General features: G+C 44.8%; 1 protein-coding gene across 1 annotated transcript; it reads right to left on the bottom strand.

The window, feature by feature from the left end:
- On the bottom strand, window positions 1-12,812 carry rpn1 (ribophorin I). The gene is made up of 10 exons (XM_080001262.1): window positions 12,500-12,812; window positions 6,983-7,047; window positions 6,511-6,817; window positions 6,197-6,406; window positions 5,914-6,106; window positions 4,964-5,063; window positions 4,645-4,783; window positions 3,595-3,714; window positions 2,244-2,489; window positions 1-957 (listed from the first exon to the last, which is right to left on the bottom strand). The coding sequence occupies exons 1-10, from the start codon at window positions 12,728-12,730 to the stop codon at window positions 775-777; spliced, it is 1,794 nt and encodes a 597-aa protein (XP_079857388.1). The 5' UTR covers window positions 12,731-12,812; the 3' UTR covers window positions 1-774.
- Window positions 12,813-14,158: the final 1,346 nt, after the last annotated feature.

Here is a 14,158-nt window from a genome sequence, read left to right as displayed (position 1 = left end):
TCCAGTTTCTCACACTTTATTTTTTTATTTCAAATTTGAGAGTCCCCCTTTCCACGGTCCACATCACAAACATAACATGTGCTCCATTACGCACTTATTTAACAACATTATTCCTAATGTCATGTATTAACGAATCTCAAGTGGACGATCAAAAACAAACAAAAAAAAAAAAAACAAATACACATACGAAAGTTTGAATATATCCTAGATGGACATGACAAAAAAAACAAAAAAAAAACAAAGAAATGCCCAGGAGTTTTGGGCAGACAGAGCTTAAATTTTGTCCAAATATATGCTTGAGTCAGGGGCAACTGGCAAGTGCAAGGAACACAAAAGAGTTTTTATGAATTATAATAATTGCAGTTGTGCTGATGGACTATGGACTCAGCCTTAGAAAACATGTGTGTAGGGAGACAGAGGCTGAAGAACATCTGGCAAATCAAATCTATTCTGACAAAATACAAAAAGTCAAGATCCAAAAAAATGAAATAAAAAATAAACCGGGTGTTTGACGAGTACAGCTGAACAGACCCGAGACAAGCAGACATGCGTGAAGGACATTGAGTACAGAATGGCCTCACATTTTCTCACAAGGCACACAGTGTTTTGACGCACCTCTAGAAAAAACAAACGGGAATGAAATCAATAATGCGACCGCGTCTTAACTTCCTGGTAATTCTCTGTATTTTTGGATGGTCAGTTTTGCGTTTATTTCACAGGGGGGCCTTGTGTGTGCATGAGTGCTCGCGTAGTTTAGTCAGGTTGTGTGGTCGTCTAGAGGGCGTCCAGCAGACTGTCGATGCGGCTGACCAGCTCCTGCCTCTTGCCCGCCAGGGTCTTCTCGCTCTCGATATACGCCTCTTTCCTCACCTTGCCGGCCACCAGGCGCTCTGCCTCCTGGCAGGAGCGGCACACCAGCTCCTTAACCTGCCCGTCTAACTTTTGGACCTCGCCCACCTGGGGGGGGGGGGAATAAAAAAATACAAAATAAAACAAAGAATTGAGTAAGCTTCACACTGATGTTCTAATTAACGCTGGCACGTGGGTAAAGTTGTATCAACCCCAGTGCTCCAGCCTGAAGATCGTTTCCTTCTGGCAAGAGTGCTGGAATTTGTTTGTCTGATAACAATCATTTCATAGACTTTATCATAGTGCCTAGATTTTTATTATTATTATTTTTTTATATAATAAAACACCATGACCTGCCATACAGACACCAGTGTTCCCACTTTGTACTGATACACAAAAAGCCATTTTGCTGTTTTTTTCTGCTTTTTTTCCCATTTTCAAGGACCCAAAACAAATATAACACATTTTCAATGTCATCTTAATTAATTTAAATGTAAAATAATCTTAGTCTTATTTTTATTAGTGCATATTCTATAATACACACACACACACACACACACACACACACACACACACACACACACACACACACACACACACACACACACACACACACACACACACACACACACACACACACCCCCACCCACCCTATTGAATCTCATTGTCAGCTAATATTATTAGTGTTTATTTCCAACCATGCTTGATTAAGTTTACATTTCCCTGGCATCATTTATGTCGTAGAAAGCAACCGAGGAAATTTTTAATTACTTTTTATTCCGTTACTGTGGTGTGGGGGTGGTGTGGTTTAAGCAGCCATACCTGTCTTGGGTCTAGGTAATTGGGCCCGGGATCAGGGTGGCTGTGCGCCTGTTGCTCGTTAAGAGCGATCAAGAAGCAACAGGTAAAACCCCCGTCCCCACACACACACACAGGAGAGGAGCAATTGTCATGAAATGTGTTCCATCTTGTTCCATCTTGCCCACTCTACAATGAACTGATACTTTTCAACCCCATCGCCTGTGTCTCTGTGTCGGAGGGCCCTGAAAATGCCACTCGGGTGGCGTGAGGCCGGCAGATCTGCCACAGTTAAAATTTGAATAAGAAAACTAGGGGGAATATCACAGGTTTTCAATGATCGTGAAAATAGTGCTTGAGAAGGACTTTTGAAGCGCTGTTTGTCTGCTCTCAAGGTATTACGGTGCTTATTACAATTCAAATTCAAGCACCTCAAGGACTTTGTAAGAACCCTGTATCCTTTTTTCTTTTCTTTTTAAGATCATTCTAATGTCTCCTGGAGAAAAACAACAAAAACCTCAGATCATCCAAAGGGAGTAAACATTCCCCCCTCACAAACACTGGTTTGCATGGCTTGCATTCACCCAAACACTGACCTTGTCGGCCAGGTCGGAGCCCTCAGCCTTGAGTCGGGCTTGCAGGCCGCTGATGTCGTTGGTGAGTGGACGGTGGTCAGCCTCCAGGGTCTTGCGCCCGCTGTTTAGGGCCCCGGTGTCGCGGGACTGCTTGTAGCGGTTGACTACCTCGTCCATGTGGCGGTACAGACCCAAGCGTCTGTTGACCAGAGTCAGCACCTGCTCCGTGATGGACGCCACCTTCATACGCACCTCGGCCGCCGGGTCCTGATCAGCGAGGGGGGCGACATGACAGACAGTTCAAAACCCGTGTGAAGGGGGCGCGCGATGGGATAGAAAAAAAAAACATGTGTGTGTGAGAAACCGCGGTCATTCTGGCATTGGAAAATTTAATTCAAGGACTTTCAAGTACCCTTTTAAGCACTATTTTGTCACTTTCAAGGACTTCATGCAAAACAAATAGAATACATTTTCAATGTGATCTTTATTAATTCAAATATAATAATATTATAATCTCATTGTCTAATTATATTAGTATATCTATTATTAATCTCATTGTGATCTATTATGAGGTGTCTATTTCCAACCATGCTGAATTAAAAGTACATTTCCGTGGCATAATCTATGCTGCTCCCAGTGATCAGACTGCTGGTTGGTGGTAGCAGGGAGAGGAGGGACACAGACAGGGAAAAAAAGTCATCCTAGAAAAAAAAATTCTTATGTTTCAAAAAAGCGATGAAATTGGTGAAATGATTTCACAATTCATTAGTGCTGCTGTGTGACAATTTTAGCTGCTAATGGAGACATGAAATGAATATACCATGCTGCTCCTGGGTCATTCTCATGAAACCACCATACAACGTCCCAAATTAATTGGTGAACATATTCACAGAGAATGTGAATTCATTAAAATATTAAAGTACACAATGGCCACTATATGGCCCACTTAAGTCGTTTTTAGCTATGACATTATGATAATAATAAAATATAGCCGCAGGCAGCAAAACACAGGGTCCAGTTTAGACATGTTAGGTACGCATTACATTTTTCCCTGTTTCCATAAAATACACCATAATTTAGTATAGACACCATTTATATATTTCTGAATATGTCCAGGCATCAGAGAGGATGCTTGGACATATCAGATGATGACGTCACAAAGCGCCCCGCTCCTCCAACTTATCGAGTCGTGCAAACGTTCTTCAACTTCTGGGAACTTTGCAACAGTTTTTCCACTCGTTTCTGCTCCAAATGTTCATCGATATTTCCGTGTTTCAAGATACCTTAAGGCCAAAAAATGCCAAGAAGATTAATAATAAAAACCCACAAGCTTCGTTTTGTGATACACAAGCCAGAGCGCTGAGCACAGTACCTTAGTGATGGAGAAGTCCAGGCGTACATAGATTATGACGGTGAAGAAGAGGATGTAGAAGGCTCCTACAACCAACAGAGGCTCCTGCAGCATCAGGATCTTGTTGAATGTGTAGTGGACCTGGTGGGACACACGGGGCACGGGAGATGAATGCCTTTGTTTGGTGTTGTCCATGTATCCATCAGGAAGGAATCCTTTCTACTTTCTCGGACTTGCCAAGATACTCAGTGAATAATCAACTGGTTAAAAAATAAAAAATAAATCGCATGTAAATCTACAAATAAACTGGCCTTGGTGAGGGTAACGTATACAAATAATGTCATGGATTTGTAAATAAATACGCTGTCCTCAAACACATTAATCAAGTAAATTAAAACCGCTGCTTTTCATTTACTTAAGTAATATTCTAAAGCTAATTAAACTTTTCTGCATTTATTTATTTTTATACTACTTATAGTGTTGAAATATTAAAGGATAGACACAGTCACACACACACACTCAAAAGTGCTGAGTTAGGGAAATCTTATACAAGTTCAAAGGTCTCACATTGAATATGCTCACGCCTTTGCAAGGATATTATTACCGTTAAAATGATATGCTGTTGAATAGCAGGTTGTGTGAGGCTTTTGAACTTACACTTCTGAAATGCCATTTATAGTGGAGAAGGGAGCATGTTGGGCATTCTGTGACATCTCTTGGGCATGATGCTTAACAGACAAGGTTAAGGTGGTTCACCAGAGGCTACAGTCCAATTAGATATAAATCGGGCATCATAACCAAAGAGTTGAATGTAGTACACAAGCTTCAACACTGTTGTATTATGTTATAATAGTTGAGACTGAAAATCCAAGCTCCGTGATTTTCTCAAAGAGCAACTCTGCATCAGCAAACAACAGGCAATAATGCATACGTGACAAAATTCCGAAACTTAAAAATACACCCAAGAAAAATATGAAATGTTAAGGGTAGCACCTGGAAAAGACTGTAGAGAGAGATGTGGAAGTCTGGACAAAAGCTATTTCAGTGGGGTGTTTTAAACCCTCGACTTACCACGACATCCTGTATGTGCTGCTCAACCAGGTTGTTCTTGGTTGCCACCAGCACCGGCCGGCCAAAGGTGTCCAGGTAAGTATAGTGCAGCTGGTCTGGCATGCGATCAATGGGGTACGGCGTGTCCACATGGATGCTCCTAATGCAATTTAAAACTATTAATAACCGGAATGTGCAGGGATCGGACTTGCACTTGGAAAACACACACACACACACACACACACACACACACACACACACACACACACACACACACACACACACACACACACACACACACACACACACACACACACACACACACACACACAAGACTCACTTGGCCCCCTCTGGCAGTATGAGTTTCACAGTGAGTGAATCAATCACTTGGTCATCATACACGTGGTCAACCAGCCTCATCTTCAGCGCATACTGGTCACCTATGAAATCAAGAAACCAGGCATTGGCCTCACTTGAAGAAAAATGGTTCACCATCAGCAAGAACATCCAGGATTGTGGTCGATCGTCAAGTGTCACTGTGAATCCTTTCACTACCTTTAAAGCAGCACTGTCACTTTTGGTATTAGCCGCTCCTAAAGTTTCATAGTGCTTTTGCATTTTTACACCATTGATGTAAAACTCGGTCCGGTGTCGGGAAGTCATTTGTTTTACTGGACCTTATCGGTCATGTACGGTTTTGACATAACAGTCAAAATAGCAAGTACAATGTACACCAAGGTTACAGCTCCCCTTGTACGGATGTCGGCGCTTCAGCGAGCACTCAGTCCATGGCTCCACCAGGGGCACAGGGATCGGCCCCTGCTACCGGTGTAGGAACCAGATGTGATCGGTCTGGTAGATCGGCTCGTACGCGCGAGTCAGAGGGTGAAACAAACCCAGTGGCGCAATGAAAGCGAGGGCCTCGTGTGTCGGCTGAGGAGATTTCATCCGTGCAGTCGGGGAGGTGGAGCGGCTATGTTGACTGGCAAGTTCATAATTGATTGGTTTTTTTTTTGACCAGGAAACAAAAACGTAACTACCGGAGCCAAACATCAAGCAAGTGGCGTAGTGCTGTAAAGTGGGGTGGGTGGGAATGAAAGAGGTGCCATTCTCCCTATTACAAGTCAGTGCACATCAAAATGGTTCTGAAGCTGTTATTTTAAGGTAAAAAAAAAAAAAATTACACTGTGTTGCTTTAAGCTTCCAAGTAACTTCTTGAAGACATAAATAAAGACATTCTAACAGTACTGCTGGAAGAGGTGGGCAAGGGCGACCTGTGACCCAACGTACCCAGGGTGTAGAGATATTCGTAGCTGGGCAGGTTGTAACCGATGATGTAGTGGGTCTTCCATCCTCCGAACAGGGGGAATCGCGGTCTCACCTCCACCTCCACCGAATCCTCCAAGATCTGCAGGTGGGAGGTGGAGATGTTGCCGATCTCATCCCGATAGTACACATCTTGGGCAGACGCAGGAAGAATCGTCTGTCGAGGAGAAGGAGAGAGAAATTCATCATCGTGTCTGATGTGAAGTTAAAAGCGACAACTACTGAGTCAGTTACAACGCAAGAAAACCTTGAAGGATTTGACAGACGAGATGCCGCTGTCAGACTGTCGCTGGTAGTCGTAACGCGAGAAAGGTCCCTTGAGGTAGGCCCCGGTGTGCCTCAAGTCGATGGTCTCCTCTACAGCGATGTTGCCCCAGTGAGAGACCTCGATGGTGCGGGTGATACTGCTGATGGTGAGGAAGGGGGTGTTGTTTTCATAATGGATCTTCATCACATCCTAAAAAGGTAGAGAGCGTGGGGGGCCGCACAGATTAGTTCAAACCGGATCTTTGCTCGTGCCGCTTCAAATGATGAATGCCAAAACCTGGCCCTGTGACGTACCTCGCTGAAGGGGGCCACATCACGGAAGGGTCCGTATTCTATGATCTCATCATTCTTGCTGGGGTTACCCAGCTTGGTGTAGCTCTCCACAGTCTTGGTGGCGAGGCGAACACGAGTGGTCTGGCTACGAGTTGGGTAAGGGGAATAGAAGTAGTGGTTCCCCTGAAAGACCACTAGCTGCCGTTCAGCCTGGGTGATGTGGGTGGGGAAAGGCCTGAGGACATGGCTGAACACCATCTCCACCTTCACCCTCAGCTTAGCACCCCCTGCCAGAGTGGAGGGCAGCTGCACACTGTAAAATTCCGCACTGAAAAGGGAAAAAGAAAAGAGATATGAGATACAGAGTCACAAGTCTATCATTTTAAAGGGTGTAAGGCGTATGCAAGAGAAATTCCATAAGTGAGATTTCTGGTTCATAATCGCTTATTTTATTTGTTGGTTGGTTAAAAAAAAGCTGTGATGGAGTCTTTACCTTTGTCCATGTACTGTCGTCCGTTTCAGTTCCAGAGTGCCATCCTCATCTTCATCACCCTTTACCTGAAAAGAGGTGACCGTTAGCATATATGTTATGTACATTTACTATTATTCATTTATATGAGTCAAAAACTGGACAGACACCTGGTGCACACAGTGTATGTACAGATTTGATGTTATATGTACTCAAACGTAGACAATTTCCTTCTTTTGTCAGAATGTGAATTGTTGATGGAGATGTTTAGATTTGTTGTCCTACTTTTTAGTCAATATTTAGGCTTGTTGGACTTTTCCTATTCTTTTCTAAGGGTCCAGCACAAAGTACAGGAACCCTATTGTTTTTGTTCAGATTTTTATCATGGGTCCAGCCGAAGGGCGTGAACCCTATTGTTTTTATTAATCTTCCATGCCATTATAACATGTCAAAGAATCTGGCAATCAGAAACCGTAGAACCCCGCGGACAGGAACAAATGAGATTTGTATTCGGGGCTGTCCACACACGCCGTGATCCAAGTTTGATCCACATTGGTCTATATTTGTTGGAGAAGTTAGTAAAAAAACAAGTGTTTTGTTACCCCTGTTGGCGATAACAAAAGGTCACGTGAATACACTGGAGACTAGATTAGACTGCAAATCACGATTATTTTAATTAACGATTAATCTGTTGATTATTTTCTGGATTAAGCGATTTGCTTTGTCTATAAAATCTCAGAAAATGCTGAAAAATGTCGATCACTGTTTCCCAAATCAATCTCCTCAAATGTACTGCTCTGTCCACAACTCAGAGATATTCAGTTTACTGTCATACAGGACAAAAAAAGGCAGAAAGTATTCACATTTAAAAAAAGGTGGAATTGGAGAATTTGGAAATTTCATTCTTAAAAAATGACTCAAAACGATTAATCAGTTATCAAAATAGTAGGCGTTTAATAGTTGGAAACTAATCGATTAATCGTTGTAGCTCTACTGCAGACTACCGATTGGTCACAGAGAATCTTCACTGCACCCAGACCCCGTCCTTGTCATCCTCGGGGATTACACCAAAGGGGAATTTAAGACAAACTCCCGAAATATAAGCAGTTGATTAACTATCCGAGCAGAGAGAACACGCTGGATCACTAGTCGAGCACCGTGCACAACGTATATCACGCCGTTCCCCGTGCTGCGCTGGGAAACTCCTAGACACGCACCGCGGTAAGTTATAACAATGACATGCCCTGGTTAACAGACAAACTCAAACGACTTAGTTTGAAAAAAGGAGGAGGAATTTACCGTAAGAGTGGTGACAGGGAAGGGTTTAAAGTGGAAAAATACACGTTTGGAAAGGCAGTTAAATACATTTGTATTAGTCCTTGACCCCTTGCATTGCTGACTGCAGCTATATTTTGGGGTCCAGCCCACAGGGCTGTAACCTCATTGTTTTGCTCGTTCGGGGGTCCAGCTCGAAGGGCCCTATTATTTTGTTTGGCTGGCCCTTATTGTTATTGTTCAGGAAAAAATATTCTCGGAATTTTGAAGCCTAAAACTACCTGGAACACCAACTTTGGCATAACACACCACCACCTTGTGGTTGAAGTTTCATCCAAATCGATCCTCATTCGGAGCAGATATTAGCGCAAAACCGACCAAATTTTGAGCGACTTTAACACAGACGGGCCAGTACATCTGACGCCGAAATATGTCCAACCGGGCTAAAACTTACTTAACATACTTCGGCATAAGCTACGAACACGGTTGAGGTGTTGTTTAAACGGCAATCTAACAAGGATCTCGTGGTTTAAATTCCATCCAAATCGATGTACATACAGAGCAGATATTACTGAAAAACCGAAACTGCAAATTTTTTTTTTTTTTGTTTTAATCTTCTTGGCATTTTTCGGTCTAAAAGTATCTGAAACACGGCAACCACAGTACACACAGACATGGTCGAGGTCTCAGAACGGGAACGTTCAGACATCTTGTTGTTCGAGTTTGGTGAAATACTGCTGTAAATTTACCGGAATTGGGGAATGTTGACGCGATTTGATTAGTTTCAGGAGCAGGGCGATTTGTCACATCATCATGTGACTGCATGGCGTTCACAGAGAACTCGCGTAGACAGCCAACCCGAGCTGCTGCCGCGTTCAGTGGAAGCTCGGAAAACTAACTTGTGCTGCGTTTTACAAAACCCCGAAAACTATAATGGGTCACAGAAGGCGTTTTCGCACCGCAGGAAGTTCGAGGAACCTTTGGGGGAACTGTCCCTTTCTTTTGTGTCCACATTGCATGATGCAGAAACCGTCATAATTGTTAAAACAGCATTCTTGGGGGGAACATTCAGTGGCATTAGTGCACAGTGATTTGCCCAGACGTTAAGTCCACAGCGATTGGTCAAACACATGCTCAAGCATGAGAAATGCTCATGTGAATTAAACACGATACATATATAAGATACCTAACTTAAAGTAAACTTATTATTTATACATAATGTATTTTCAAAACATTAAACCAACGTAAAAAAAATAAAATTAAAAAAAAAAAAAAACATCCCCCCGCCCCGACCTGGTGGTGGACACGGCGGACTCGGAGGGACCAAGTTCCATCCTACTGGGTGGCGAACGGCCCACAGTGAGCGGCGAGGATCACGGTTATAGCACCGTACAGACCTCGTATCACAGTCTGGATAACCGACACTGAGAGGTCACATATCAGCCTCTGAGAGTAGATTTGCAAAAGCATGACAGTGAGTTACAGCAATGAAGAAGAAGAAACAGTCTTTATTTGTCACACAACACACCACACTACAACACATGATAAACCCTGGTTTACAGCCACATGCAGACGGCTGCTTTTTGTAACTTGTGCTGCGTTTCATAGTACCCAGAAAACTGTAATATGTACCTAAAACGACTAAACTGGACCCTGTGTATTGCTGCCTACAGCTATATTTATTATTATTCTAGCCATTCTCTGGCTGAAAGTGTCTGACCGTCAGATACGGTGAAACCTACGGACGCGAAACCAGTAACTTGTATTCGGGGCAGTCCAGACATGATGTGGTCCAAGTTTGATGAACATTGGACCATATCTGTAGGAAGAGTTAGGGGGGAAAAAAACAATGTTTTTCTGAATGAGTTCTGAAGGACCTGGAAGTAGTGGAGTGGAAGGACCAGAAGTAGTTGGAGCATCGCGCATTGTGATATCATCATCCAATTTGGTATACAGGTACTCCTCAATCAACAACCGAGTTCCGTTCCTAGGACCAGGTCGATAAACGAGGACCCGTGTTATTTCACGGTAATGGGGCGTAAGTTGCGAGGTGGGGTCTCCATGGATCGGCTTGTTGTTCCAGCAAATCCCACAGATGCTTGATTGGATTGAGATTGGGATTTTTAGAGTTGAAGTCAACACACTGAACTCTTTGTCATGTTCCTCAAACCATTCCCGAAATTTTTTTGCAGTGTGGCAAGGCGCATTATCCTGGTGAACAAGGCCACTATCATCAGGGAATACCGTTGCCATGAAGGGGTGTACTTGGTCTGCAACAATGTTTAGGTAGGTGTTACATGTCAACGTAACATCCACATAAATGCCAGGAGCCAAGGTTTCCCAGCAGAACATTGCCCAGAGCATCACACTGCCTCCGCCGGCTTGCCTTCTTCCCATAGTGCATCCTGGTGTCATCTCTTCCCCAAAATAAACTATGCACACACACGGCCATCCACATGATGTAAAAAAAAAAAGTGATTCATCAGACCAGGCCACCTTCTTCCATTGCTCAATGGTCCAGTTGTGATGCACTTTAAGCGGTGGACAGGGTTCAGCATGGACACTCTGACCACTCTGCGTCTACACAGCAAGCTGCAATACACTGTGTGTTCTGACACCTACTTTTCTATCATAGTCAGCATTAACTTTCAATAATCTGTGCTACAGCAGCTCTTCTGTGGGATCTGACCCGACGGGCTAGACTTCGCTCCCCATGTGCATCAAGGAACCCATGGGGGCCCATGACCCTGGTGCCGGTTGTCCTTCTCGGATCACTTTTGGTAGGTACCAATCACTGCATACCAGGAACACCTCACAAGACCTGCCGTTTTGGAGATGCTCTGACCCAGTCGTCTAGCCATCACAATTTGGCCCTTATCAAAGTTGCTCAGATCCTTACTCTTGCCCATTTTCCCTGCTTCCGACACATCAACTTCGGAACTGTCTCTTCACTTGCTGCCTAATATATTCCTCCCCTTGACAGGTGCCATTGGAACGAGACGATCAACGTTATCCACATCACCTGTCAGTGGTTTTAATGTTGTGGCTGATCGGTGTATGTCCAGGCGTCGTCTGGGGGTGGTCATTCGCGTTGAACTTGGGCATTGTAGACTGCATAGTGGTTGCTCCGCGTAGCGTTGCACATATTTTTAAGCTTGTTCGAAAAACAGAGACAGCTGGAGTCGATGCGGTGTTTAACGCAAACTCTGAAAACTGTAATCAGTCGCAGAAGCCGTTCTTGCGGTGCAAAAACTGCTTCTGTCATAGTTCTAAGAGCTTTTTGGAGGAACCTGTCCGCACTGCAAGATCTAGGAACAGTTGTAGTTCTTAAAACGCTGTTCTGGGAACCAAGGACTAACCGACACAACCGTCAGTAACGTAAGTCCACGGTGACGGTCGAACAAAGGAGTCAATGCAGCACCAGCAACCGCCATACTTAAACCTCTGTAAAACGTTATGAACAAGATTTATGAACTGTGCGTTCTATGGCGTGATACCTCTGTTTTCATTGCATTTACAAATAAATAGTCGTCCACCGATACATTTGTGAAATAGTCGAACCGCATTATTGTGGAATAGTGGAAATTCAGAAGTTCGTAAACGCTGTCGATACGAAAGGATGGTGTATTTTATGGACACTAGGAAAAATGTAACACGTACCTCACACGTCTAAACTGTACCCCTTGTACTTCTCCCTGCAGCTATATTTCTTATTATTATTATTATTGACTATTTTGTGGTGATGTATGCTGCTGTAAACGGCGCAATTTCCCTTCGGGGATGAATAGATGACCCGTTTTCTCGCGAAGCAAATGTTAGATATCGTTGTGCTATGGGGATGCCGCAATTTATTGAAAAAATAAGTCATAACAATTGGCTGCAGAGGTCTATTAAAATCTCCTAAACATAAACGCCTTAAACCCCCGAGTGTTTATCAGCGTTGAATCCGTGCGGTCGGAGCCATTCATTCCGGACGGAAGCCGGAAGGCGTCAGACAAGCGCATACGTGTCATTCGCTCACTGACAGAACGTGCGGCACTGCGGAAGTGAACGTCCAGTTTGACTAAAACCGCAACAATTCCAACTATTACTAAACGCATCTGCGGTGAATCGGTGCCATGTTGCAGCCCCACGCCCTGACGCACACACACAAAGAAACCCCCCCCCCCCCAGGCCGGCGTCAGCAGCCCCGGCGTGTTTCCCTGCGTGGGCGCCAAGCAGCGCGCTACAGCTAGCACACTCGGCGCCTTCGCTAAAGTCTCTCACCGAGGCGCCGATGTAGGCGAGGTGCGGCGCCAGGTGCGGCTCCACGGCCAGGACGAAGCTGTGCGCGGGGTCCCCCTGGTTGGACAGCAGGAGCTCGGCGGTGATCTTGGCCAGATGGGAGCTCAGGTCCACGGTCCTCTTCACCTCCTCGTTCGCCAGGCTGCCGGCGGCCGCCTCGGCGCCGAGCGCGGCCAGGAGCAGCACGCAGACAGAAACGCCCGGAACGTGCATCTTCGGAGTCGCGGCGTGAAGAGAGAAAGGACGCTGGGGTGGAGGTGGGGGGGGGATCCACTCAACCTGGGGGGGGGGAGTAGGGCTGGAGCTGCAGGGAAGAAAGGGCCGCGCGCCGCTCTGCTACTCCGGGAAGGATGACGCTACATTCAGTGTGACGTCATGACGCAAGGCGGCGCGGCGCGCCGTCATTACGGTAACCTGCGCAATTTAGAGTACTCGCGGTAACTGCGAAATCTCCTGGGAGGGGTGGAACAACTTCTTGCTTTTGCGCGGTCAACTATTTCGCTTATAAATGGAAGAGTGAAATCAAACCCCCCCCCGCCCACCCTTTCCCCGTTTCGACGCGATTAATGATTCAATGTGCTCCAATTTATTTTGAGGTGTCGATCATCTTACTTCTGAACTGACCTCACCGAGCTGCTGTACCGCCTCTTAAATTCATCTATCTAATAAATAATGGGGACACTTTTGATGAAATGTGTTGTTGTTGTTTTGTTTTTTTTACGTGATCTATTCGATTTCTGATTATTCGATTCGATTCATATCGTAATGTGAGGGTATGGTTTCACAACCCCTCCGTTTCTCTTCGTGGTTGTATTATGTGCGGATCTTCTCTGACATTTTGTATAATTTCGTTCAATAAAACAGCGGTAACCATTGACAATGATGTAAAGTACCTACGAAATAAAATCCCAAACATCTGGACATCACAATACCGAGAGAAGCGCGCACACACACACACACACACACACACACACACACTCAAACACTCCAAATGCACTGTTCTGATAACAATCAAAACAAACAATTTACAAAGTTGAAAACCTTAAATAAAGCAGCAGGGCAGCAGGGATTGAGCCCTTTCCTCGACCAGATGCGTGATCACGTGACGTCCTTCCCGTTCACTGCAGTTTGCATTATGTGATTTATTACCGGAACAGTTAGTGTCTTCATTTTTATAAATGTATTCTTTATAATATGTGTTTATACGGGGGGTTGGTGTATTTTTTTTTTTACGTGATTATTTTGTTATATATTTATAATTGCTAGGTTTTATTTCCGCTGTTAAGCTGCGTTCCTGAGCACCTCGGACATCGGTAATCCCGAGTTGTCGTTCCTCCCTTCCGAGCTAAACGTGTTGCATCGACTCTGTTTGGGGGGAGAAAAAAAAAACATGGACGCCCGCAGGTTTGCGGGTTGTTCGAGCGACGTAACGTGCGCTAACGTAACACAGAAAACGACAACGTGGGTCGGGACGAAGGCGGTCGTGTTTTCAGATCGAATGAAAACCAGTGCGAGGGGACGGTTTTCCGCGGTGTTGCTGTGACGTCAGTCTGTTGTCTCGGCAAACGCGGGCCCCAGAACGGCCCGAAATTCCGCCTTCGAAATCCGCTTGAAATGGCCTTTCCTGGGCACGTTTTCAAG

The sequence above is a fragment of the Zeus faber genome (genome assembly GCF_960531495.2).
Source record: "Zeus faber genome assembly, chromosome: 5".
In the NCBI taxonomy this organism is placed as follows: Eukaryota; Metazoa; Chordata; class Actinopteri; order Zeiformes; family Zeidae; genus Zeus; species Zeus faber.
This window is presented reverse-complemented; position numbering and strand designations above follow the sequence as displayed.

Bases quoted from the DNA above. Each gene is read 5' to 3' on its own strand.
- rpn1 (XM_080001262.1), bottom strand. From the start codon at position 12,730: ATGCACGTTCCGGGCGTTTCTGTCTGCGTGCTGCTCCTGGCCGCGCTC. The intron at 6,407-6,510 runs GTACGTCACAGG...CTACCTTTTTAG, and splicing joins ATGTGGCCCCCTTCAGCGAG to GATGTGATGAAGATCCATTA. The intron at 3,715-4,644 runs GTAAGTCGAGGG...GTGTCCCACCAG, and splicing joins AGCACATACAGGATGTCGTG to GTCCACTACACATTCAACAA.